This window comes from Aquila chrysaetos, chromosome 22 (assembly GCF_900496995.4).
Source record: "Aquila chrysaetos chrysaetos chromosome 22, bAquChr1.4, whole genome shotgun sequence".
Lineage (NCBI taxonomy): Eukaryota > Metazoa > Chordata > Aves > Accipitriformes > Accipitridae > Aquila > Aquila chrysaetos.
This window is the reverse complement of record NC_044025.1, coordinates 2,621,355-2,646,746: the sequence shown is the minus strand read 5'-3', so window position 1 is coordinate 2,646,746 and position 25,392 is coordinate 2,621,355. Positions and strand designations below refer to the sequence as shown.

Sequence of the window (25,392 nt, the reverse complement as noted above, 5' to 3'; positions counted from 1 at the left end):
TACTGTTTCAGTATATTTTTTACAAGATATGCATGCTTTCTTTTAATTTATGCCTATGCTTTATGCTGGATTTGTGAATCAAAGCTTATTTCTGCATGGTGTATATTGCCCAATGAAATGCACTGAAGAATATAGGAGAGCTAGAGTAAGTTTTGTAAATGTAAGCTACGTGTATTGGGCATTTTGAAGATTCTTGGAAGAGGCTTTCTAGGAGGTCTAGAAGAGAAGAGGCACTGGAGACAGTTAACTCATTTTCTTTAGCATTGTTTTCCTGAAATAAGAAATTTTTAAAATGAACTGAATGCAACTCCTGCTAAGCACAAACTGCAATGGTCAAGTTCTGTTTCCAGTATTAACATCCCTTTAATTGCCAAGCTGCTGTCCGTACTTGCCATTTGTTCCCTCCAGATATTCAGATGGGCGGTTTGGTGATCTACTACATAGCTTTTTAGCTGGAGTTACTGATGGAGTTTTTCCTTAAGAGAAATTGTCCTAATTTAGCAAACTTAACTGAGCAAACTTGTTTATAGGACCTTTTTGTCCGAGTTCAGTGTCTGTAACTTATTCCTCAAGTAGCATAATAGGCTGTACTGGCAATCCCAAATTTTGTGAATTATGTGACTGGCAAAATACAGAGAGGAAAGTACAGTAAGTTGCATTATTGCAACTTGTTCTTTATTTGTAGTACATGATGAACTTAGACTACGCAATACAAATGCTCCCCATAAACCAACAGCGATGTTCCCAACTGATGGGTTCCCCTCTCTGATTCACCCTACTGAGAAGATGGATCCAGCTCTGAGGACCTTTATGTCAGCAGTTCTTGGGCTTTCCAGAGTAGTAATATTTTTTTAGTGTTGTGACTTAATATCCCTCTGAAGTAGCTTTGTATGCCTTTTCCTAGACTTAACAAAAAGGGGTGGGGGGGGCAAATGGAAAAGTGGGCATGGATTTTGTGACATCTAGCTGCGTTTGATTGAAGGGGATGGATCCTGATCCTGTGTACCTAGCAGTCATCTGGCCGCTGGTGACCAGCTCCTAGCAGGGTTTCAGTCTAAAACATAAAACTTGGAAATATTTGTTGATCGCAGGAGGATTGTGAGAGTTCAGTTTTGGTTGTTTTGGGGAAATAATGAGCTCTAGGAAGTCCTTTGCTCTGCATTTAGTCCATTGGCTGTAGTACTGTTTTGGACTCAAAAGATACTGTGTTGCTAGATTTCTGTAGATGGTGGCTTCAACCTTGTTTGAGGTCTTTTATGCCTGGAGAGCTGTCCCAAACTAGTTAATCCCAACTTGGGTTCTTTTTATGTGGTGTTAAATAGCTCTGGCCTGTTACTGATATTGCAGTTTATCAAAAATACAAATAGAACTCAATTCTTAAAATTTTCAGGTCTGCTGCTGATAAGAAAAATCTCTAAGCAGTTTAGCTGAGTTTATAATGCTCATCTAAGAAATTGAGAAGCATGGTAATGTTTAGAGATGTGAAAAACACTTATTTGCAAGTTTAACCTTTGGAGCTGGCAATAGTGCAGGTATTAGTGATAGGCTGTCTAGAAAAAAAATACACATGGCCTTGCTGTCAAATTGATAAACTTCTAATTTGTTTCATGTTTTTTGTTTTTTTCCCCTCCATATTTGTCTTTAGGTAACAACACTGGTTAACACTAGCAACAAGGGCCCCTCTAATAAAAAGCGAGGGCGTTCTAAAAAAGCCCATGTTTTGGCTGCATCAGTTGAACAAGCAACAGAGAATTTCCTGGAGAAAGGAGACAAAATTGCGAAAGAGAGCCAGTTCCTTAAAGAGGAGCTGGTAGCGGCTGTGGAAGATGTTCGTAAGCAAGGTAAGAGCTATGTATCTGATAGCTTATAAAACTGTGTTTTTTTCAGAGTAAGTAGAACTGTTCCTGTTTCCCCTTTTGCTGTTATTTCTAATGACTCAGTGCCTCTCCACTTGCATAGATTGTCAGCTTGTCTTGCTGGCTTCCTTGAGGAATAGCATGAACTGGGCAGATCTGGAAATTGGATGTCCCGAGTAGAGATTGGGAAGAGAAGCAGAAGGGCTGATTCTTTGAAGAACATTTAAAACTCAGTTTATGCTAAAAAGTCAACTTACCATCCTGCCTATAAATGTTATGGAAGTACGTCTCAAATATGTCAATAACTTCTTCAGTATTTGAATGTATACAAAACAGCATTGTAGGAGGAAGAGCTGAGTGTTGACTTGACAGAGCCAAGTGTCTCAAATATGCAAAATGTAAACAGCAACAAACAGAATGCGAGGACCTTGATTAAATATTCCAGGCTTCCTCCCCCACAACTAGTGTTGATTTTTATAATTTTCTTTTTTACTTTCTTGGAGAAGGCCTGCAAGAAAAGCCTATGGAGCTGGCTTACTCTAAAATATGCGCTAGTAAATATGTTGCTCATAAATCATTTATCATTCTTCCAGTCATGAGCCTTTTCTATGCTTCGGTGAAACCCAGTCAACTGGTATTAATGGTGACGGCTGCTGCTGCAAAAAAAGGAAAACTCATTAGCATTAATTACTTGTTTGTAGCAGAAGTTGCACAGTGATGAAATATTAGTTGAAAATGGTTCGAAGTTCTGGACGAGCCTGGTTGACAGACCAAAGAAAGATCAACATAAGAAGGCTGTAATATAAGGGGCTAATTGAGTTGGCTTAATTTAACAACAACAAACAACAGCAAAAGAGACCCCTTTGTCTTGAAGCCTTTAATTCTTGGTGCTTGCTTGATTACTGCTCAGAATTGAGAGTCAAAGCTCATCTGTGAGTACCTTCAAATGACTCTTAGTGATATTAGTGAGCAAGGGAGCTGTACTCAGTCCTCAGGATTGGGAAGTTCCATTAGCTGAATTTGTAGTTGCATATTACAGTGAGAAGCTGGTAGGAAGGAGAAACTGATATACAAACCTTGAGGATGACCCTATCACTTGTTTTTTGGCCCCTGCTTGATTTTGAGACTACACATAGACTTGATGCCAAAACCTCCCTGCTCTGTTGATCTTTGACAGAGGAGGTGGTGTTCATAGCTGCGAGGTGCCGGAATGAAGTGACTTCCCACCTTAATGTTGTTTCACTTCTTCCCTTTTCACTGTTTGCAGCTTGCGTGAAATCTGGTGCATAGAGAGGATAGCTGTATCTGTTTTCTGAAGCTGGATGGATGATGATTAGACTTGAGTGATTTGCCTGAATACGTCTTGTGCCCACCGCCGTTTGTGGGAATGCAGTCACAGCAGGGCTGGGCTGCTGGGGCAGCATGACCACGGATAAAAGCCTGGGCCCCATCACGGTGCCAGTGTTCAGTCAGGTTTAGCAGAGTGGCTCTTCATAAGGAAATTAAAAAACAAACAAACCTTTGAGGAAATTAGAAGCAAATGGTGAAAAATGAGATACAACAGAGGGAAGGTTTATTGCTGCCAATGCCCAAGGGGAGGATTGCAGTTCTCAGTAGTGCTAATAACAGTGAAGAGATACAAACTCCCAACGTACATGTTTATATACAGTCCATGCACTTCAGAAGTGTTTCCAGTATTGTGGTAGACCAATTGAATTCATGAACTGGGGAAACAAGGGAAGTGTAATACAAAGCCTGTGTGCATGCTTAGCAAAACTTCCAGGTGTTGGTGCCTTTATCTGCCTTTTGCAATGGGTGGCAAAAGTGGAGAGGAGAATCTGGATGTCTTGGTCAGCAGTAGGGTGATCATGAACTGGCAGCATCTGTGTGTCTGACAGCAGCAGTGGGATTATAGATGTATAGCACAATTGATCTTCAGCAGAAGACAGGAAAATAGAATTAATAATGCCTCTATTTAGAGTAGGGAGCGATTTAGTTACCATAATAAAAAAAGATGAATGAATGTAGACAGAGGTTATGAAGATGATTAGGACAATAGATAACTTGTCTCATCAGAGAAAATTAAAATTTTTTTTTTTTTAGCCTAGCAAGAAGAAGATTGAGAGGGTACATGATTTTAGTGAGCACGCTTGTTCATAAAGTCCCATTTGTTGGGGGTAAAAACAAAGAATTGAAAAGAGCTATTTAGAATGAGTGATAGTATGGCTACATGCTAAATCAATATAAGTGGATCTTCAAAGTCTTCCTGATTTTTACAATGGAAGAATAAATTACAACTTGCTTTAAATATTAAACAAGTTCATGAAATATCCTAAAGTAAGATTCCTGGCCCTTTAAAGCTTTGGACTTTTGACTTCTTTAAAGTACTGAAACTTCTTAAAATAAAATTTTGAACAGAATAGTGAAGACAAAGAATCAAAGTGTTTTTCAGAATAGATCCTGCTGTGGTTATAGAAAAGACTTAGGACTGGGAAAATATCTCATGTGAATGTCTTGGATTTCAGCATTCTTACAGCATTTGCTACGTTAATTTCAACTACTGGAGTTTTGCTGGGTAATGGAGGGGGCAATATTGGTCTTGCCCAGTCTTACTCCGTCCACTCTAAGCTCTTTAGGGCTTTACCTTCTTTTGAAGCATCGAAGATTGTGTGTTGAAATGGTCAGCTCTTCTGGTGCTGTTGGGAGCTGTTTTGGAACTGAACCAGTTTCTTACCCAGGTACTTGGCACTGAGACAAGTTGCAAACTGTGGGTTCAGGAAGGAAATTTCTTTTGGGTTAGGCTGACCTGGCTCTTCCTGTTTTCCTGGAGTATGGATGAGCATAGTTCACTGCCTCTATATATCTGTATGCTAGTGTGAGGAGCCAGGGTATTAGCTATGCTCTTGCTGTTGTGTTTTTTCCTATGGTAATTTTACATAAAAGACCAAAAATTAAAGCTTAAAATTAAAAAGCTTAAGCCTGTGCACAGGGTTTAAGGTAAGAGAATGGATGAATGGTCTTGTGAATCCTGTGGACTTTGATGGTGTTTCATGCTTGCAAATGCAGGGCAGCGAACCTACTGATTCAGTGTGGTGTCTTTCTGCCCTGTGTTTCTGCACAAAGCTTTTTCCAAAACTGAACAGTGAGGCAAATTATGAAAGGGTAAAACGTTTTTTCAACTGTACTTCACACAAGATGCATGGCTTAAGGATTTCCAAGGAACAGGAGGCCAGTTGTGGAATAACTTGAAGTTAAACACTGAATTCTTCTTGGAAAACTCAACTTTAAAATTCTGTTGTGACCAGTTAGCTTAATTTCTTGGAAGTGTGCAAAGTGTTCTCAGTTGTTTTCCTGCAATAAAAGTGTTTTAGGAGTGTACCACTTGTATTAGAAGTAATCCTCCAGCCGAGGACTTGACATCTTTGAAAGGCCATAACCTAAGGGAGCTCTGAGACAGTTCTTGGCAAACTGTAGGAGGAGTGATGTAGGCAGTATGTGGATTTAACTGAAGACAAGATTAAGGAATTGAAGCATTTGTTGCCATAAGTGTCAACTCCCATGTTGATATGGCAAAAGGAGATACAGGGCCTTGTTCTTTATAGTGGAGAGCAAGGACAGCCTGTTGTGACACTCATGGTGGACATTGAAGGTGGCATTAGTGGTAAGATAAGACTTCAGCATCCAGAGTAGTAGAGTCTTTAAACTCTGATTTCATGCTTGCCTTATAGGCAAGCATGAGGGGAATAGGCAACCTCTAGGGAACCGTGATAGGGTGTTACAAGCAGGTAGAGGTATGGCCTGATGGCACTCTTTGTATTTCTAATACTGCAGGCAAAGCAGCCTGGAGATGGGCTTTGAACTGGAAGGTGCTGAAGGGTATAAGGTGATGTGTGGGCATGAGTTTCTAGCTCGGAAAAAAAGTATCAGTGCCTGTGTGTGTCCTAGGTCTGCCTTGCCTTGCCTGTCTTTTCTGCCACTTTCCTGTTCCGTCAGTGTTCGTATAAAGAAAGCCCTCTCTGTCATGGTCATCATGTACCGTGCTGCTGAGGAGGATTAATAGTGCTGTCTGAAAGTGCTGTCAGACCCTGTGGGCATGGTGGGAATGAGACTAGAAAATGGTAATTTTCTTTTGATGGACTAAAATCTTACTATTTCTGAAATGGGCTTTGTTCCATTAGATTTAATTGAATTCTTAGTGCTTTATTGACAAGATCATAGTATGGCTACCGTTGCCTCTTCTTTTCTTGACTCTGTTTTATTATCTTTCCCTTGTAATATCTAGTGAAAATCTAAGGTTATATTGGAGAAACAGATTACTCATATAAGAATTTGTACCAGCTGTATAATCTGAGCCTCATAGTCTGGCTCTTCTGCAGTGTATTTCTTTTAACTCTTGAAACCCTGCTTTCAAACTTGCTGTGTTACCTCTGGTTCAAATTTGAAAATGAGAAGATTATGCTGGATCCAGTCTGAACTGCTAATGCGCACACATAATGCAGTAACTGCATACTTAGGCCAGGGCGGAGTTCCCTCTTACCCTTTGAATCTAGCTAAAATAACTACCCCATGTTGCTTTTCTTTGTAAGAAAAGTCTGAAAGCCAGCTTTCTTTAATTTGCAGAAAAAAATATGTATGCAACAATTTTAAATATAATCTTCCTTTAATTCTGGGAAGCTGGTTATCTTTTGACACCCTGACAAGCTGTTTGAAACTCACTAAATCTTTTAAAGTCTCTGGTTAAAATAAAAAGGAATAGCATTTTATTTCAGGACTGGCTTGTAAGTTTGCAATCTAGGAGATGGGTAGAGGATAATTTTGGGTTAGCAATTTCTGAGGTTCAGATGAAGCGAGTGGCCACCTCTCTAAGTTGTTTTAAATAGGAAATAAATGAAAACAATGTTCCTCTCTTTTGGGAGTTGGAAATGTGGGAATTTTACGTATAGGTAAATAAGGGAGGAAATATTTGTAGTGAATTTTGGTTCTGGCATATATCTTTAAATCCTGAGATTATTAATAGATGTGATGGTGACATTAATTTCACTATTATTAGCGTCTTCTAGAAGGAATAAAAAAAGGGTTATGTCAGCTATGTAGGGATTTTATAATCTTATGGCTGGTTGCAGTTTTTCAGCACTGGAGGTGCATTGTCTTTCACCCGTCTGGAAATCTGAGGCTTTTAACACTTGTTAAAATAATGAGTTGTGTTCCTCAAAAAGTTGGGTAAGGGATAGCTTTAGATTGATATTTATAGCTGGTCTGTACTTGGAGAGAAGCTTTTTTCATATGTCACAGTACTGAAGTAGCATATTTTTTATCTTAAAACGTTGTATGCCACTCTTCGTCGTATTATTTAAGATGATGGAAGGGTGTTACATAGGAGGGAGCATTTGAACAAAATTGAGTGTCTTGATGTAGTTGCTTGGACAGGCTGGCAGCTGTGTTTGGGTTGTATTTAGCTGTGAAGGTGTAGAGTGCTTGGGTACTAGAAACTATTCCAGGGCAAGATATTAATTGCTTAATGATAAGTATGTGGATGGTTAATCCCAGGCTTTCCAGTTGTAGGTATTTTTGAGTAGTTAAAATAGGAGCTAAAAAAAAAAAAAGTTGTTAAAATAAAATTGAAGCACTTCACATACTGGGGATACGCTGCACTGAGTGCCTAGCTGTGGGATCAGGCAAGCCGTTGGCAGGATGATGCCACTGCATCAGCTTGGGATTTCGGTGCAAATCTCGTCCAGCCTCATTTGGTAGTGGGCTTGAATGGAGTCACTGTCAGCTTTCACCTATGAAGCACTATTTGAGGTTCTGTTCTTCCTACCTGAGATGTGCTATTTTTGTTTCGGTATTTGGCCATACGGACACTTTTTCATACAGGTTTGGGAAGCCTCTGACACAACACTTAGTTATTTGCCTGCTTTCTGGTCATCTCTAGCTGCCTGCAAATCTTTGGCCTTGAGTACCTAGCATTTTCTAAACTAAATCCTAGCTGTTCACCAAATGTTTCTGAAATGCAAAGAGATCCAAGAATAATAATGTGGATTCCAAAACTTGCTGCCATGTAGGAACTGTGGTACTGGAAGAAAAATACTGCCCCAGAAAGTGGGGGGGAGAAATCCAAAATTTACTCCTGACTATACATAGACATTACTTTTATGCTTTCTGAATGCCTTCTGGAGGAATTTCTCTAGCTGTGTAAAGTGGCCTTTGCTTTTCATAGTTAACCAATTGCATTGTTACCATCTGAAACCTAAATTCTTTCCTCCTGCACCAGATGCAGACCCACAGGCTATGAAATGTTGAAGCGTTTTACTAAGCGGTGCCTTGCTTTGAATGCAAACCAGGGCACATCCAGCCAGGTCATCGCTCAGAGTTGTTTACAGTCCCACGAGCTGTGGCATTTCCTTGTGTGTTTACAGTACTTTTTGCTGCTTTCTGCTTAACTCCTACACACACACAAATCAAAGCTTTTGCTTAAGCTTTGAAAGCATTGTATTTTGTGAAATAACTGCAATCCTGCATGTAATAGTGAAGACAGGCTGAATTTGCCTCTCCGGAGGATTCTGGCTTGTTAAAACACCTGTACAATTAGAAATAAGGATCAAAGTGTTATTTCCCAGCCCTTCCTCCCTGCACAAGCCCCTCTACTGCGATACCACGTGGTAACCACACTTAGAGGTAGCTACACACAGTCTTAATTGCTGGCTGTGTTCAAGCAAATGCATTTTGTTTTCAAGACTTAGATTGGCTTGCCCAGGAATCCTTACAGCCCCTTAAGAAATGCTGTGTGATGTTAAAGTCAGACTGTCTTGTCCCCTTGTGCAGGTGACTTGATGAAGAGTGCTTCTGGGGAGTTTGCAGATGACCCCTGCTCCTCTGTGAAACGAGGGAACATGGTCCGAGCAGCGCGTGCCCTCCTCTCTGCTGTTACTCGACTGCTGATTTTGGCCGACATGGCAGATGTCTACAAGCTGCTTGTTCAGCTTAAAGTAGTAAGTGTAGTTCTTTGCTGTGATTCACTTTGCTGTGCCTGGCACACTAGGCGTGCTCTGTCAGGTGGCTTTGTTTCATGCATGCGTGCTGACCCTGGTGTGTGCGCTGTCAGTGGCTTGCTTCTGGAGCAGGGAGGTTTTTAGTTTTTAGTTTTCCTCTGAGCAAAACATGTGTAATGGATGTTTGTCAGTTGTTTTTACAGTCATTGTCAGTAGCTTTTGACATTGTGTTGCACTTTATTCTGAACTTTTAGTATTGAAACAAAATGCACTGTGGTCTGCAACTGCAGGTAATAACCAGCTTTTTTCATCTTGAAGAAATAATTTGGCTTGCTTATAACTAGTACTCCCTTGTAGCTACTAGGGATGAGTAGCTTCGGTAGACTAAATAAAATTGATACGGCATATTTGAGGAAGCCTTTTCTTCCCACGAGCAAGAGGGTGGGTGGGTGATTTGTACAGAATTTGAAATTAAATGAGATTTGATACTGGGCCTGCTTTTGTGGCAGGGCTTTGAGGACTCTCCTTGTGCCCTTCGGCCACTGCCGCAGCTCTGCCAAGGCCCTGGGCTCCTTCATATTCTTTCAAATGCGTGTACTTGGCTGTCTTTGGTAGCTGGTGACTATGAAGTAGTAGCTAACCCTTGAGTACTATTAGCTTTTGAAGTATCTCTCTCCAAAAAAGAAAAGGGGGCAAACGAAGATTGCTTTCTCTGTCTGCTATGAAGTACATTCTGAATTACTTCCTGAACTGTGGACTTGTATTACTTGGAAAAATATGTGCATATATGTTCTTTTAGGTGGAAGAAGGTATCTTGAAGCTAAGAAATGCTGGCACGGAGCAGGATTTGGGTATCCAATACAAAGCCCTCAAACCAGAAGTGGACAAACTTAACATAATGGCAGCCAAAAGACAACAGGTATAGTGATGGCAGCTCTTTCTTCTGTATGTTATTTCTTCTTTTTCAATATAAGAAACTAAGGCAGCCTTGCTGCTCTTGGACAGTACCTATTGCTGCTAATACTTTTTTGTTACTTTTTTTAAACTTTATTTTTATTGCTGAGTACTTTCTGTTGCACTCTGCCATGTTTAGAAAATTTGAGCTTGCCTGGTAAGCAGAAAGTCTGCTCAGCTGTAGTGTACTGCTTCTGACAGAATTTCTTCTAGTAGTAAACATTTGTTTATGTTAATGCTTTAGTAGCTTAATTAAATGCTGCTTCCCAAGACTTGCCCTTCTCATTTTGAAGCAATGCAGGTGTGGATAAGGAAAGAGAACTGAGATGTGAGTCGGTGCCTGGTGCACTCACCACTAGACCACACTGCCTTTGTGGTTTGCACAGACAAACTGAACATGTCCATTTAAATAGGAGGAAAAGTCATGGCTGGGCACAGAATTACAACTCTTCCCAAGAAAGTGAGTGGCAGTGCTGGTTAGTCTTGCACAGAAGTGCCCATTTGAGAAGGGGTTTAAAATCATGTTTGTTATGTGTATGTTCTGTGTTTGGATAGCTTGTGCTTAACCTTAAATTGTGTGTAAAATCTGTTTTGTTCAATAGCACTGTTGTGACTCATTCTTGTGTAGGTAAGTTTTCAAAAGAAAGCAGAGATGTGGGCAGTCCCATTTATCAGAAATAGCATAATTCTTGTAGAGCATTTTTTGTTTGTTCCGCTGATATGTACAAACCAAAATTGCTTATGCACCTCTGACCCTGCTTGTTTTTTTTGCACAGATTCATCTTTGAAAATAAACTGGGTACAGTCTAAAATGGATTGCCAGTTGGTTATGTATCTAAAATCTGATTGCAGTAAATGGGAGTAGGGTTGTGATGGCAATGCAATAAATGTTCTTAAACTGCTTTGTGATGGATTGTTCCACACTATGGGAGGTGGTTGTACTAAATCTGTGAATCTGTAAGCCTGCTTGGAGTGCCCTCCCTGCTTAGTGTGTATCTTATAGAGGTCACATATTACCCATTCATTTTGAAGAGTCTGTCAGATTTTTTTTTTCCTTCTCTCAGTAAGGCAGTCCTCTTCATTTTCATCACCTCTTCGTTAGATTTAAGAGGTAACTTTAAAATTATGATAATCTAATAACTGTGTTTGTTCTTCCTTTTATAAACTTACTGCTTGTGCTGGACTCAGAAGCTTTATCTAATCATAGTGCTTCTATTCCAAAACGGAGGTGATGGTGCTTTAGAGAATTGCAGCAGTGAGTGTTTGGGAAAAGACATATGGACTTGCTTGCTAATCTTAAATTAGTGGTAATTACAGTCATTGGATTAATCTTGTCTCATTGGAGATGAATAAGAAGTTGAATGAGATGATATAGTTGTTCTTCTGAAATTAAGTACCTGAGTCGAGGAGAGTAAACTCCATCTTCTAGGTGTGTGACTAAAGAAAACGTTCTGGTTGTGAGTCTTGAAGTTTAAATTAAAGATTTTGCTTCTCATGTGCAAGTGCAAGACAAGATTGCAGGGGAAGCCTCTTGTTTGTTTCATAGTTAAAAATTAGCTTGGTTCTTAAGTTATCTAAAAATGTAAGGTATTCTGTTTTGAGGATTTAGGTTTCTTTATGACTTTTTTTTCCGATGTAACGCAAACTGGATGGAGTGGGGAGAAAAATGTGTGCTCGCAACTTCTATGTCCTCCTGATTTACAGGTGTTACTGGCTTTCAAAATATTGGTCCTCTATTGTGGAGAGGAGCAAAAATCCAACCTTAGATTTTGAATTGTAGAGTTGTGAATTGCCCTACAGTACTTCTTTCTTTTGTCTTCATGAAGCTGTTGTGTTTTGAAATTAGTTGAGCCCTTGAGAATAGGGATACTCAATCAGAAGATAGTTAGATTTGAGCATGCTAGGCGAAGAACGTGCCTGTCTTTTGAAGATGCAGGGAGACAGTGTATGCATGTTAAATGTGGGGAATGTTCTCAAATGCCTTTTTTTTTTTTTCCCTTTAATTTTCCTAATAGGAATTGAAAGATGTGGGTCACCGCGATCAAATGGCAGCAGCCAGAGGAATTCTGCAGAAGAACGTTCCCATTCTTTATACGGCGTCCCAGGCCTGTCTGCAGCACCCTGATGTAGCCGCTTACAAAGCTAACAGGGACTTGATCTACAAACAGCTTCAGCAGGCGGTCACAGGCATCTCAAACGCAGCTCAAGCAACTGCATCAGATGATGCTGCCCAGCAGCAGGGTGGAGGTGGAGAGCTGGCTTATGCTCTGAACAACTTTGATGTAAGTTTTGAACCCCTTGTGTAAAAGAAGTAGTAACTCCAACTCTTGTGTTTGTTCACCTCATTTACTAGCAACAGCTTGCTTTTATATTGCCTGAAAGATCATTTTCTACTGAAATAGAGCAAGTCCCAGATAAAGTAGGCTTTTATTTTTTAAAAAGTCTTTTTCCAAACTAGGATTGATGGAAATATAGAAAGTTATATATGTGGTTCTTGGTGATTGAAGGCTGTCAAGTTAAACTAGCTCTGAAATAGCAGTTAGCCTACTGCTACATTAGATGTAAGGCCTTGGTTTATTTGAAATTGATTATTTCATAATATATATATGTAATGTATTCTTGTAGGTGACAGAAATGACTTATTAAAAGTGAATAATGTATTTGGAATTGCCCAAACTACCTATCGAGAGGAACATGAAGTGGGAAGTTTAATATGATCTTTGGTTGGGAATGAAGTCGTTTCACACTGATGTGTTGTACTGATCTGTCATATTCTTTATCTTGCATTCAGTAAGTTACTGAGGATAGCCATGCATTTTTACTGAGAACGCTTTCTTTTTGAAGCCAGTATTCTGTGTCTACCACTGATTCAGCCTCTGAATTTTAAACACCTTGGCACTAACTTACCTCTAAAACTTTATTTAATATTGCAAAGCCATCACTCAAAGGTGTTTAACTCTTGTTTTTGCCAAATATTGCTCACCTTCTCCTTTTTGCTCTTACTGCTCTTGTTCCTCCCCTACATTACCTTCTCTGCCATGTTTCTTTTACCAGGATAAAGTACTATTTGAGTTTTCCCTGTGTCTGGTGTGAAGCCTTTCTTTGTGATCTCTTGGGTAACAAGAGGATGTCATGGTTGTCTTAATCTTTGTGACTGTGATTTCAGTTTTAATTCTGCTTTTCTTAAATTCTATCAGTTGTATGTTCAGCTACGTAAGTCTTAAGAGTGTGCCTCAGGTTAGGACCTGAGGGTTTGCAGGTTTGAGCAGGTATCTGTGGGAGGGGAAGGCAGGTCCTGTAAGAGCACACGATGTTAGGGACTGACTTAGGTATGTAGAACTGAAGAGGCAATTCAGTTCAGGTTCATGGATTGGCTAATCTAGCTCAAACCATTTAATGCAATTTTTGATACATGGCCATATTTTACTATATGAACTTTCTAATATATGGCTGGAGACTTTTTTTGAGTGTTGTGGTTCACATGGAGCTTTTGACCTCTTAGTTCCACTTTGTGAGGCTCTCTAATAGCAGCAGGGCTTGTTCAGCAGGCCAGCTTCAATGTGTGTTGTGTGCAATAGCTTTGTCATCTCATTCCTGCCAAAGGAGACCGACAAAACAAATGTGTTCAGGTTCTTGGCAGATGTTATCCCTGCACTTCATTTCCTGCTAATGTTTGAGTGTTATTGCGCTCTTGCAATAGAGGCTTTGCACGCACATGCCCCCAAATACTCCAGTGTTTTTACTGTGATGGTAAAAATATTAAATGGCTAACAGAAGATAACAAGATAATCATTATGTCTGGTTTTGATGGTGCAGTTCTGGAGTTGTAGCATACCACTGTATTATCCATACAGCTAAAAGTTTCAGGAACAATGAGGAGCATGTTGGAGAACGTGTGCCATGTTCTAATCCTCTGCAAAGGTTGTGTGGTTACTCCATAGGGAGGTGAAATGTGCTGGCTGGCGGGAGAAGTAGTGGTTGTGACGTTGCTGTTGAAGTTAGCTGGCATACAAACTGATTGCAGAAACTCCCATCTAAAAAAATGTTGGGGCTTCTTTTATAAAGAGTTAGCAACATCCTTCCTTCCAGCCCCTGTAGTGGGAAGAAAACCCACCCAAACCTTAAACAAACCACCAAATCTTGAAATGGCCAAATAATTTTTCCTTAATAAATTGCAAACCTGTTTAAATAAATCACCTGAAAGTACTCACAAGGTGATAAATACTTGTACTGGTTTTGGCTGGGATAGAGTGAATTTTCTTCATAGTAGCTGGTATGGGGGCTGTGTTTTGGATTTGTGCTGGAAACAGTGTTGATAACACAGGGATGTTTTAGTTACTGCTGAGCAGTGCTTACACAGAGTCAAGGCCTTTTCTGCTTCTCCCCCCACCCCACCAGCAAGTAGACTGGGGGGCACAAGGAGTTGGGAGGGGACACAGCCAGGACAGCTGACCCCGACTGACCCAAGGGATATTCCAGACCATATGATGTCATGCTCAGCATGTAAAGCTGGGGGGAGAAGAAAAAAGTGGGGGGGACGTTCGGAGTGATGGCGTTTGTCTTCCCAAGTAACCATTACACGTGATGGAGCCCTGCTTTCCTGGAGATGGCTGAACACCTGCCGGCCCATGGAAAGTGGTGAATGAATTCCTTGTTTTGCTTTACTCGTGTGCGCGGCTTTTGCTTTACCTATTAAACGGTCTTTATCTCAGCCCATGAGTTTTCTTACTTTTATTCTTCTGAGTCTCTCTCTCATCCCACCAGGGGGGAGTGAGTGAGTGGCTGTGTGGGGCTTGGTTGCCAGCCGGGGTTAAACCACAACAATACTACACTGCTTCTTCCTGGTGAACTTCTATGGATGGTGGTATTGGCCCCTTGAAAAGCAGATACATCAGTACTGCTGTTTCGGCCTTAAGTTTCTCAGTATGAGCTGTGCTTACTAATACTCTGTCAAGAGAAACCTGTGATCGTTTTCTGCCATGAAGAAATTGATTTCTGTGCTGTTTGAAACATTTGTGTTGATGTTTCACTTTGAGAACTTTTGAGAATACTGTTGTATTTACCTGCATAATGGTGAAGAGAAGAAAGACTGGATAAACTAGGACAACAGAGCACTATATATAGGGCTAATTTTGGACGTTTGTTTTCCTTGTTTTTTTGTTCATGATGGGATAATTATATCTGACAAGTTAACTAGTGAAGGCATGTCCGGATTGACATGTAGTTAAGATGAGTTCTGTACTTTGAACCTTATTTGTGCTGGCACGTTTGATTTTTGCCATTCATGTAACGAGGCTTCCTGTGGCCAAGTTTTGTTTAGCTGTCAAAGCAGCACAAGAAATGACTAGCAATGTAATCTGCTGGGGAGCCTTTTAGTAATTTTACAAAACTACTCATGAAAATCAACCTCGGTGCCAAAATTGTGTGGTGTTTGCCTTTTATGCCTGATCAGGGGTTTGCTGTAGATGTTGGTTGTGTTGATGACTTAACAGTAACTTACTGCTTGGTCTGATTACTAATTTCTAAAAACCTTTATTGTACTAGAAACAAATTATTGTGGATCCATCGACCTTCAGTGAAGAACGTTTTAGGCCTTCCCTGGAAGAGCGCCTCGAGAGCATCATTAGTGGAGCAGCCCTGATGGCTGATTCATCCTGCACACGTGATGACCGACGGGAACGTATAGTTGCCGAGTGTAATGCAGTGCGACAGGCCTTGCAGGATCTACTTTCAGAATACATGGGGAATGTGAGTATCTTCTGTTCTGTTTGTTTAGTTTGTGTGGTTTTTAACTCCATGTGATTATCTAAAATGTGGAATCAAAGCTGTGTGTCTTCAAGCTGGTTTGTTTTGTTCCCGAACAGAATTTGAACAGTAACCAGTAGTCCTGAAGGGTTTGTCAGGAGGCAGGATAAAACATAATTAAATCATCAATGATACTTATCTTAAAATTGATCTCTAGTCTTCCAAGCAACTATTATCATCATAAAGTGTTAACCCTTTGGCACTGTTTTTATGACTGTTAATATTGGTTTGTAGAGCAATTCAATAGAACTAGTCTGTTTTTCTGCCTTGGCTTACATAAGGTAACTTGACTTACGGAAAAAGTAGTACTTCTTCACTTCTGTTGAGGCTTGGAATGTTTTAACTGTGTCATCTTTTCAGCTAAAGGCAATATCGAATCAAGTTAATTACTGTTGCTGCTCAGTTTGAGTAGAGGTGATGTGTGAAGTTAAATATTTAGTAAGAAATCCTGAGAACAGTTTAGTACAAATATTAGACTCCAAGGAGTGTTTTGCCAGTGCTTAGGCATCTAATGCGCACACAGTATCGGAAACCTGAGAGTGTTTCTATGGTTGGAGTAAGTGTCATGTCATGCGGATGAGCTTCTGCATTTGGGGGCATAATGATACAATATCAGACTTCCCTTCCCTCTGTTGCCTCTTTGTTCTTATCCCGGGATGTTTTAATCTGAATAGCTCTTGCTGTGTTGAGAGATAAGGTTGGGATATCATAAGATTTAGACTATGTCTAGTCTTTAAACTTAAATACTGTTAAAGTTTATTTCAGAAATAAAGTTGCAGGAATGGCAACAACTTAAGCAAACTTATGTGGCTTGTAGCACTGTGGCAAGTAAAATTGTCTGAAGAAATCTTAATGGGATGAGGCAAAGTGTTATTTAGGCTTTTGAGCATGTTTGAGTTGAAACTTAGGTCAGAGATACTTTTTTTTAGACAGTAGAATTTATTTAGGAACATCACTGTGTTATGTACCTTACCTCCAAATCTTTTGGCAAAAACTACTTCAGTGTAGAGTAAAACTGGTCCAAAGGCTGCCACGTGCAGATTAGGGTGGTATAATTTGGAGAACAGGTGCAGTGTGTGGTAGAGAGAAAGTAAAACAAGGATTTCTGTTTATGAAAGACAAGGACAAAGTAATTGAACAAAACTGAAAGCCAAGTCTTATATAGCCTGCGGGCTGAGCTAGGTACTTCATGTAGTCTGTCTTAATTGCTTGTGAAAGTAGCTTGCGCTCAGCATTGACATTATATAGAACTTAAGACTGCAGCTGGGAAGCAAGACACTAAGTTGTGCCATTTAAAATTCCTTTCAGAGCAGGGTGTTTTATTAGTATATGATGCATCTGTAATAATCCCTCAAACAAATGTGCTGCTGGATTGGATGAAGCCCTATCGGCATGATTCAGAATAAAACATCCACAAAATGCTAATCAAAAATGTGGAAGAGGTAAATGCTCAGTCTTGCACGTAAGAGTTGGTTGCATTTCTCTCGTTGAAAGTTGGTCAATACCTGTGTAAGATTGCAGAGCTTTGGCTTCCATTGGCAGAAATGCCTAGCCTCTTTCTCGGCTGTGTACTGTTGTCTCTGATATGCAAGTTAAAGTAATCACGCTGAGATGGAAAGAATGTATTCCCTCTGTTATCTCTTTTAACACATTGTGAAATTAGTGGAGCATACTGAATTCTTTAAAGTCACTTCTATGTTATGATTGTAGACAGTGTAGTTGGGGATATGAGATTAGGAATTCAGTGAAATGGAGTGGAAAAACCAATTGATAAATTATGGTGAAAATGTGGGATGATGTGTAAAAATCCATACTGAGGGTAGAACCCCCTCCTCAATGATTAAGCTGAAGAATGAATAATAGTTGGGAATCTAAACAGTGAAAAAGGTTTGATACATCTACAGGAAGAGTAGGGATGTGCTGACTTATAGTAGTGGTAGAGGAAATGTCATATCATGTATATGTATGATATACCTACAGCTACAGTACCCAGCCATCTCCTGTTGTGCTTTTCTCCAGTCTCCCTTTGAAGAAGGAAATGAATCAGGCATTAAATCTGTTAATTGCACAGCACTTGCAGTGCATCATAAATCCTATGTGAGTGCTGGAATAAGAGGTATTTATTGGCCAAGTGTAAAAATTCAGAGAGAAGATTGGATGAGGAATATATTGGAAAGGTTGAAGCATAGGAATTTCTCTAGGCAGATTCCCTTTTAGTTTTAAATGACTTCTGGTTTAGTGACTTCCTCTAGCTTTTGGGTTTTCTTTCAGATCTCTTGCAATAAATAGGCTGTTTTCTAGATAGTTTATAACTCAAAGTTTATTGTTTTGGACCCATAGTTTAACTGTCTCTCTGGGCCTGTCCCCAAGGGTCTGTAAGTCTGCAAACATTGCAGGCTGTGTTGCAATGTGTGGCAGAAGTTTCCATCTGAATAACAGTTTTCAGTAATGAACTGAATTGCAGGATCTCTTGACCCCTGCTGCATCTGCTGGCACGGTGATGAAGCCTGTGATTATGCCCCTAAAAGAAGGGCAAGATTTGCTTGCTCAGTAGTTCGTTACAGAAGTTTCTATACCTTTTTCTTAAATTGGTTAAAATTGAATAAAATTGCATTTTATTTCCTTTTTCCGTCTAGCACACCTGTCTTGCCATTTTCAAGAGTAGTCCAACGTGGTCAGACTAAATTTTGTACATCAAGGCCAGTATCCTGTCTTGACAGTGGTCAGTAGTGGTTCCTACAAGAAAGAGGACAGTAACAAGGGATGTGTGTAGTTTTACTTACCCGAAGTATGCCCGAAGTCCTAGCGTCTGCAGCTCGGATACTTCCAGAGCTAGTGTTGCTGACTGCATTTAATGGCTCTTCATAGACTTTTCCCCAATGAATCTGTATAGTTTCTTTCTGAACCCTTATAAACTTACAGCATCCATAATCTTCATTAGCAAGGATTTCTCCTGCTTAAACAGGTGCTGTGTGAAGAAACATCTCCTTTTGTTTTGAAGTAGAATGACCTTCTGCCTGTTCTGCTGGGTGTTTCCTCCATCACATTTAGGAAAAGACTCTGAGCAGTTACTCCTTGCTCATCCTGTTCTATGCCACTTAGGTTGTTTCAGAGCCACATTGTGTAGGAGACTTGAGTCTTATCTTCCCCAGAATGAAGTGTCCTAGTTTCATTAGGTGTTTGCCATGAACAAGATATTCAACACCTCCTCTCAGCTTTGGCTGTGCCCTCATTATCAAACAGCATGGTGGATTCTGAGGGGATTTGTAGAGTGAATTAGGGCTTGATGCCTGGGCTTATCTGCATTTCACAGAATTTTTCATCAGATGATTTTAGCCTAATCCTGTGGACTGGGTGCTAGTTAGCATTTGCTGTGATAGTGGCTGTCTCCTTGTTTAGATTCACTCAGAGAATCCAGCTCATGTGGGCCAAGAAGGCTCTGAGAGGAGAATCACAGTGCGGCAAGTGGCAGTGAATGGGAGATGAGTTTCTAAAGTGTACTTCTGATCTGAGCCAAAATGGTGGTGTAGACACATTCCGCGATCTCCTCCTGTGCCTTGTCTGGATGTTCAGATTCCCTTTGCTATTTGGGGACCAGAACTGCATCTGCCATTCAGGATTCAGGCAGTGTCATGGTATCTTCTGGTTTTGTTCTTTAGTCCTGTACTAATAATGCCTAACATTTGATTTGCTTTCTGATAGCGGCTGAACACTGCGGTGGTATCTCGATGAAACTGCTACCATCAAGATGTAGCTTCTGAGTCATAGTGGTAGAAGTCTGTTTCTGTGAATGTGAAGTTAGATGGTCTTTCCCTTGCGCATCACTTATTACCTATGTCCACTGAACTTCATCTGCCATTTTATTACCCAGCCTCTTGGTTTATAAGCCACATTCCTTAAAATGGCAGCTGTTCATCCCTTAATTGTAGTATCTGATTCTTTAGCTTTTTCCCCCCTCATCTTCCACTTTGCCTAGGGAGAGCTGGTTTCCGTTCTGGCTTTTGCTCAATTCTCATGATTCCAACAGAATATATTTTTCCTTTTTAAACTTGCATTGCAGATAGCTCCTGGATTGAAATAGCAAACACGAATGTCTATATGCATTTGATTTTTATTACTTGGAGTAAGCTGGATTCTTGCTGCTAGTGCTGAATGGCAGAGCAAGAATGGCAAGGCCTAAAAATTATTGATTCTGACTAGTGTTGTAAAAGCAGAGTAGTCCAAGGTCTTGGATCTGGGATCAATTGCCTGGAATGCAATAAATTGACCACATCAATCACAGCTAAGTTTGTAATATATCTAATTGATGGCAAGATGCAGATCTTTGTGTGATCTGTTGCAGTCAGGCATTTTTGGTGTGTATTTTTACTAATTAAATGAAAAAGTTTCAAAGCGTATTTGAGTTTAGTTGGACATGGATACCAGACTTAGGCAAGGGAAGAGGACAGAACAAAGCATCTGCTTGAATGATGTTCAAGATTAATAGTACACCAATGAAGAAGGTAGTAAGAAAGCTAGGATCCTAAGTGCAGCCATATAACAAAATAAAACAGAAACAGTCTTTTGTGTCTAACTCCATAATCTTGTGTGTATAGACATTGACTGGTTGTAGTTTGCTCCAAATAAAAAGTATGAAGCAGAATATTTTTTTGATACTACTCCCAATTTATCCCAGTGTTTCCTGGGATACTGCCACACTAGCAGCTGGTCTGATACCTCTCCCAGTGTAGGGAGCAGGTACAATTCTTGTAAATGTGTCTGCTTTTCTGTACTGCGCTAGTCAACTCTGCCTCAAATTTATACATGTAGTTTTCATTGCAGTTACATTATCTAAACTACTTAAAGTGAAGCATAAATAAAGACCAGTGGGCTGATAGAGCTGAAATACTTCTGCATTTCTGAGAAGCTGGTATGTAGAACGGAGAGGTAAGAAAATGTGTCTACAGGCACAAAAATCCACAAACTTGAAGTCATGACAGAGTATGGGCTCTGTGCTGTAACTCTCCATGGGTGTTATTAGCACAGAACTTGGGCAGCTTGTGTTGATTTTTAGCTGCTGTGTTAAATATAGTAAACATAAGAGATCGTGGTTTTTGAGGTTGGGGTTTTGAAGTTGGGGTTTAGTGGCTTAGAAAGTGCAGGCCATCCACTGGAAACTTAACCACAAGTTTCCAGTCTGCTCTCAGTTTGTCTACATTGAACTTGCGGCAGATATCAGTTACCCGACTGACATGTAAGACTGGAAATAAAAATTTCTGAAGGTTTTGAAAGTCCATTTTTATTGCTTGATGCAAGTGCCCTGAGGGATGGGGACAGTTCGGCTTCTGTCCGTAAGCACTGTTTTGGAGCCATTCAGCAGCAGTGATCAGAGGTGTCCAGTTCTGTTTAGTATGCACAGAAATGTGCAGAGAGCTCTCATTTTAAGTGTTTTCTGTACCCCATCAATTTCTAATGCGTATAGCTACCCTTTCATACACATACCAGTAACTTGGACATGTACTAGCATAAACTTTTGGAAATCCTAGATTGGCTAGTGTGGAATGCGAATCCAGAGCCCCATTGTGTACAACATGCTCTTGTACAATAAAATCCCTTGTTACTACATTTGGAAATGATAAATCATGTTACATAAAGTAGCTTGACAGGTCCTATTTCAATGGGAATTTTAATGCTTTCATATTAACATTCGGACTGTGTCCTTGACTGTCTGGCTTGCATTAGAGGAGCTCAGCAGCAAATGGTGAAAAACCACTGGGGGCTGGTTTCAGAGCAGGCATTCCAGGCACAAATTATTTCAGCTGATTCACGCCCCCCCCCCCCCCCCCCCCCCCCCCCCCCCCCATTTCCATCTTCTGTTTGGCCTCAAGTGGTTGAATACCATAGGTGGATGGGTGTGTTTGGGGGTGTGAGGGTTGTATTTCTTTCAATGTTAGATTTTAATGTAATTTACAGTTGTACAGCACAACTTGAAGGTAAGTGAGGTGGTTGAACCCCAGGTTGCTGCACTACACTGCCTAGTAGGAATTCTTGCATGCTGGCCAGTGTGGTTCAGCTCTCAGTATATTTGAAGTAGGTCTCAACACTTCTGGTTTTAGACTCAGTGGTCTCATAACTTGCTAAATGCTTGGTTTGCACCCTGTTTCTGTGTTTAATGTGCTTATGGAAATGTACTACTTCAAACAAGTACTGTTTCCTCGATCTTAATTGCACTATTTTGCTTTTCTTCCCTAAGCTTCTTTGAGCATCTCTAATGCTTGTAAATGAACGGGCAAGAAAGTGACTTCCTTATCTGTTTAGTATCTTTTGAGAGAAATAATTTTGTCTTCAGAACTACCAGTGAAGGCTATTTCTACTCCTGACACTTGTGATTTACAGAATGGAGATGTGTTTTCATTATGAATTTGCCTATTAATAATGTTGATCCACAGCTTTGTATTCCCATCAAGGATTCAAGCTTGGAAAGGAAAGCATGTGAATTTTCCCATAACTGTAAAACTTATATACAGCAAGTTTCTATATATTTGATAGGGCTCTTGCATAGCCCTTTTAATGAAAGCAACTATTTCTGTGGAAATAGATGTGAATTAAAATGGCAGACTGATCCGTATTTATGATAAAGATGCTGATAAAAATTCTGCCTTGAGATAATCTACACTTTCTTTTTTAATATTGTTTCTGTCAGTTTAAGATGCTTGAACGCTGATGTGATGGACGTGGTTTGAAAGCCTGGATGGATTTTCCTGTCATGGACTTGCTGTTCAGTGAAGAGAGCTATGCTGTTATGCTGGGCACTAATTTCCATAGACATTATCAGTTTGACAAAGATGCTGCTTTTAAAAACAAAACACTTCTGAAGTGATAGAGTTTTTAAGTTTAATGCTTACAGGCTGACATAGAGTAAATAATTCAGCATACTTGGAGTGAAGCCTGATTTTGTGCCACAGAAAGAAGCTTTCAGGTTGCTTACCCAACATCATCCTGGTTTGGGATTTAGCATGGGATATGTTTTCAGAAGACATTCTGGGAACTTTTATTCTTTGGTAGTAACACAAGGGCCAATGGAAATAAATGGAAGCCAGCTTATGCAAAGCTTTATCAACTTTGTGAGCTTTGGCTTTTAAAGTTTTTCAGAGCTCCCTGTCATCCCATCAGTTACTCTGAGCTCATCCTGATGTGCATGTGGAATTGCTGGTTTAGAGATCCCAAATAACTGCTGCGATGAGCGTGCTTGGCCTCAGAGGGGAGGAAGGGCAGCACATCTGGGCTGCAGTTGTTTCATCATGGCTGGTGGTAAACATCAGTGCAGCCAGCCTCAGCTGAGGCTACCAATTAATTTATGCAAGTGGCAAAACTTGAAAGTCCTCAATACTTTTTCAGGCCCAGGGCAGCGTTTGTGCTATACAGTGAGAATGCATTTCTTTAAGGAAGCATATGGCTGCCTTAATGCCTATTTAAAGAAACCCAGCAAAGCTCAACATTTGCACTTGAAGTCTAGTTCCAGCACAAACTTAGCAGTCTACTGAAGTCTTAAATCATTGCTCTTCTCCATCCGCTACCTTCAGCCTTTGCTGCTTGTTTGGCACAAAATTGCTTGTAACAACTCTTAAATTGAATAGATTTAACAGTAGCTGGGACTTAGTCTAAACTGTCTTGTACAGCAGTACTCAACCTTGCAGTCTTTCCATGCTTTTCAGCATTTTGATTGTAGACTCTTAATATATGTAAAAGAAGGAAGGTTGCTGCCCTCACTTAGGATGCTTACTCCACTCAAGCGTGCAGCAGAATTGAAATCTAATGCTATCTCTAACTGAACAACTGAGTCCTGTAGATACCTTGTATGGCAGTGAAGGCTTCCATCCTACCCAATCCCTCCTTTCCTTCTACATCCCTTTAGGTTTTTTAAAGGTTTGTATTGATGAAACATCTATTTTTCCTTTCTTGTTAGACATAAATCTATCTCCAATGTTAACACATATCTAATATCTTCTAATATTACATTATAAATCCAGACCTTTCTTAATCTAATGTTGATAAAATAACATTTAAGATTGGTGGAAGGAAGACCTGAAATAATGTGTGCACGCTTGTTTGTGATATGGTGGTTGGCATTTAGCAGCACTTTACTTTTGTTGAGCTGTAAACCATTTTACATAAATATGCTATAATGCTATGCATGGATTCTGCTTTAAAATTCTGTGGTTTGTGACTTAATTCATTTGAATTCTACCGTTTTGTAGGAAAATATTTTAACTCTTATCTGCCCACATAAGATTAAATATTTAGTCACCCCTAATGAAGCTCATTTGGTGATACTTGAGTACTCTCTCAAAGCCAAAATCGAGGAGTATAGATGGAACAGAGCATATAAGTTTGCACAATTGACTACTGATCTGTGGATAAACAGTCTTTTAGCCTCCAGCAGGATCATGCTCTTAGCGTGCAGAAGTATTACACACACAACTGGGCTTTTGAATTTTTCTTGTTGGAGGAAAGGGATGATGGAATTATTACAAAGTTGGAATACTACAGTTCTTGCATTACAACAAAATACTTGCATCTCAAGTCCTGGACTTCCCATTTTTTCTTCAGCCTTGACCTAATACAAACTCTGCGTTAAGTTCCTATCTTTCTGCTAGATGGGATTCAGAAGACAATGAAGTGAGAGAATGAGGACAGTCGCTGTCTGTGTACGCATGTGTCTCTATTATTGTCTGGTAACACTTATATCCTCTCCAGTTCTCTGGTGATATGCAAAACCTGTTGTGGCTTTTTTTTGCTTTCCAATACATTTTCACCTTTTTTATAGGTCCCGATGCAAGCCGCAGAGGTCTTGATGATAACCCAGAATTTCTATTCTAGATGTGGTGTTTAATACCTAGACTGTGCTCTGTACTTAACCTGTTTTATCCTGTGTAAGAAAGCTGATGTTCTGTAATGCTCGTAATGTGTCCTGGAGCTTTAGACCTACTTTGTCCCAGAAAGTCAACTGAATCAATACAGAATAATTAACATTTGTGGCGTATCCAAGTAGTGGCAGCCCTCTTGAATGTAAATAGAGGTGGAATAATGACTTAATGCTTCTGATGTCTGAGGAAAGGATGAGGGTTAAGCTGTATCTTGGAAAGTTGTTGAAATAGAGGAGAAAATTTTGGCTTCCTTCTGGTCTGCACAGGGACATGTTTCTTCAGCAGGAGGGACAGGAGTGAGTTAGAAGCAAATGGGCAGAGGAGAAACCGAGCAGAGACAACTTGTATATGCCAGCATTAAAAATCTTCTGCTGAAAGCTATTTGAAAAGACTTACTTCATGACTTTGGAGACTGTATACTCAAAAATTATTCTTGCTGAATTGGCACTCTGAAAGAGTGGTTTCTTTACAATAACAGCAGCAAACATACAGGATTTCAGGCCAAGAACTTCCTTGCAAAGGTGTGGTAAAAGATGCGTTTTCCTCAGCGCGAATTAAAAAAAGTTTTCTGTGGGCATCAGGCCATAAGGGGAAAACCAGGGCATTTGCAAAATTAGCAGTAGTCAGTGAAAAGGCAAAGTCACATGGTTCTGAGCTTGTTTTCACAGTAACTATGCCTTTCATAAATTGAGTGTATTTTTCTTTAACGTCTGTATGTTTCAGGTTGAACGCAAATGTTGCGTGATATGCAGCCATTTGTGGATTATTGACTTGTACTGCATATATGTTAATCTCTGACTGTCAAGAAAAAAAGTTTTTGCTATTCATTGGGTGCTTTACTGCTGCCATATGTGGCCAGAAAAAAAAACCTGCTTCTCAGCT

The 25,392-nt window shown here is 40.0% G+C and overlaps 1 protein-coding gene across 2 annotated transcripts in view; it reads left to right on the top strand.

Moving 5' to 3' along the window:
- The window catches only part of CTNNA1 (catenin alpha 1), a 120,539-nt gene that overhangs the window by 17,435 nt on the left and 77,712 nt on the right, over positions 1-25,392 (top strand). For both annotated transcript variants that reach the window (XM_029997850.2, XM_029997851.2), the window contains exons 3-7: positions 1,646-1,841; positions 8,679-8,845; positions 9,645-9,764; positions 11,815-12,081; positions 15,344-15,547. In XM_029997850.2, the coding sequence (XP_029853710.1) occupies positions 1,646-1,841; positions 8,679-8,845; positions 9,645-9,764; positions 11,815-12,081; positions 15,344-15,547 (954 nt within the window). The remainder of the gene's footprint in view (positions 1-1,645; positions 1,842-8,678; positions 8,846-9,644; positions 9,765-11,814; positions 12,082-15,343; positions 15,548-25,392) is intronic.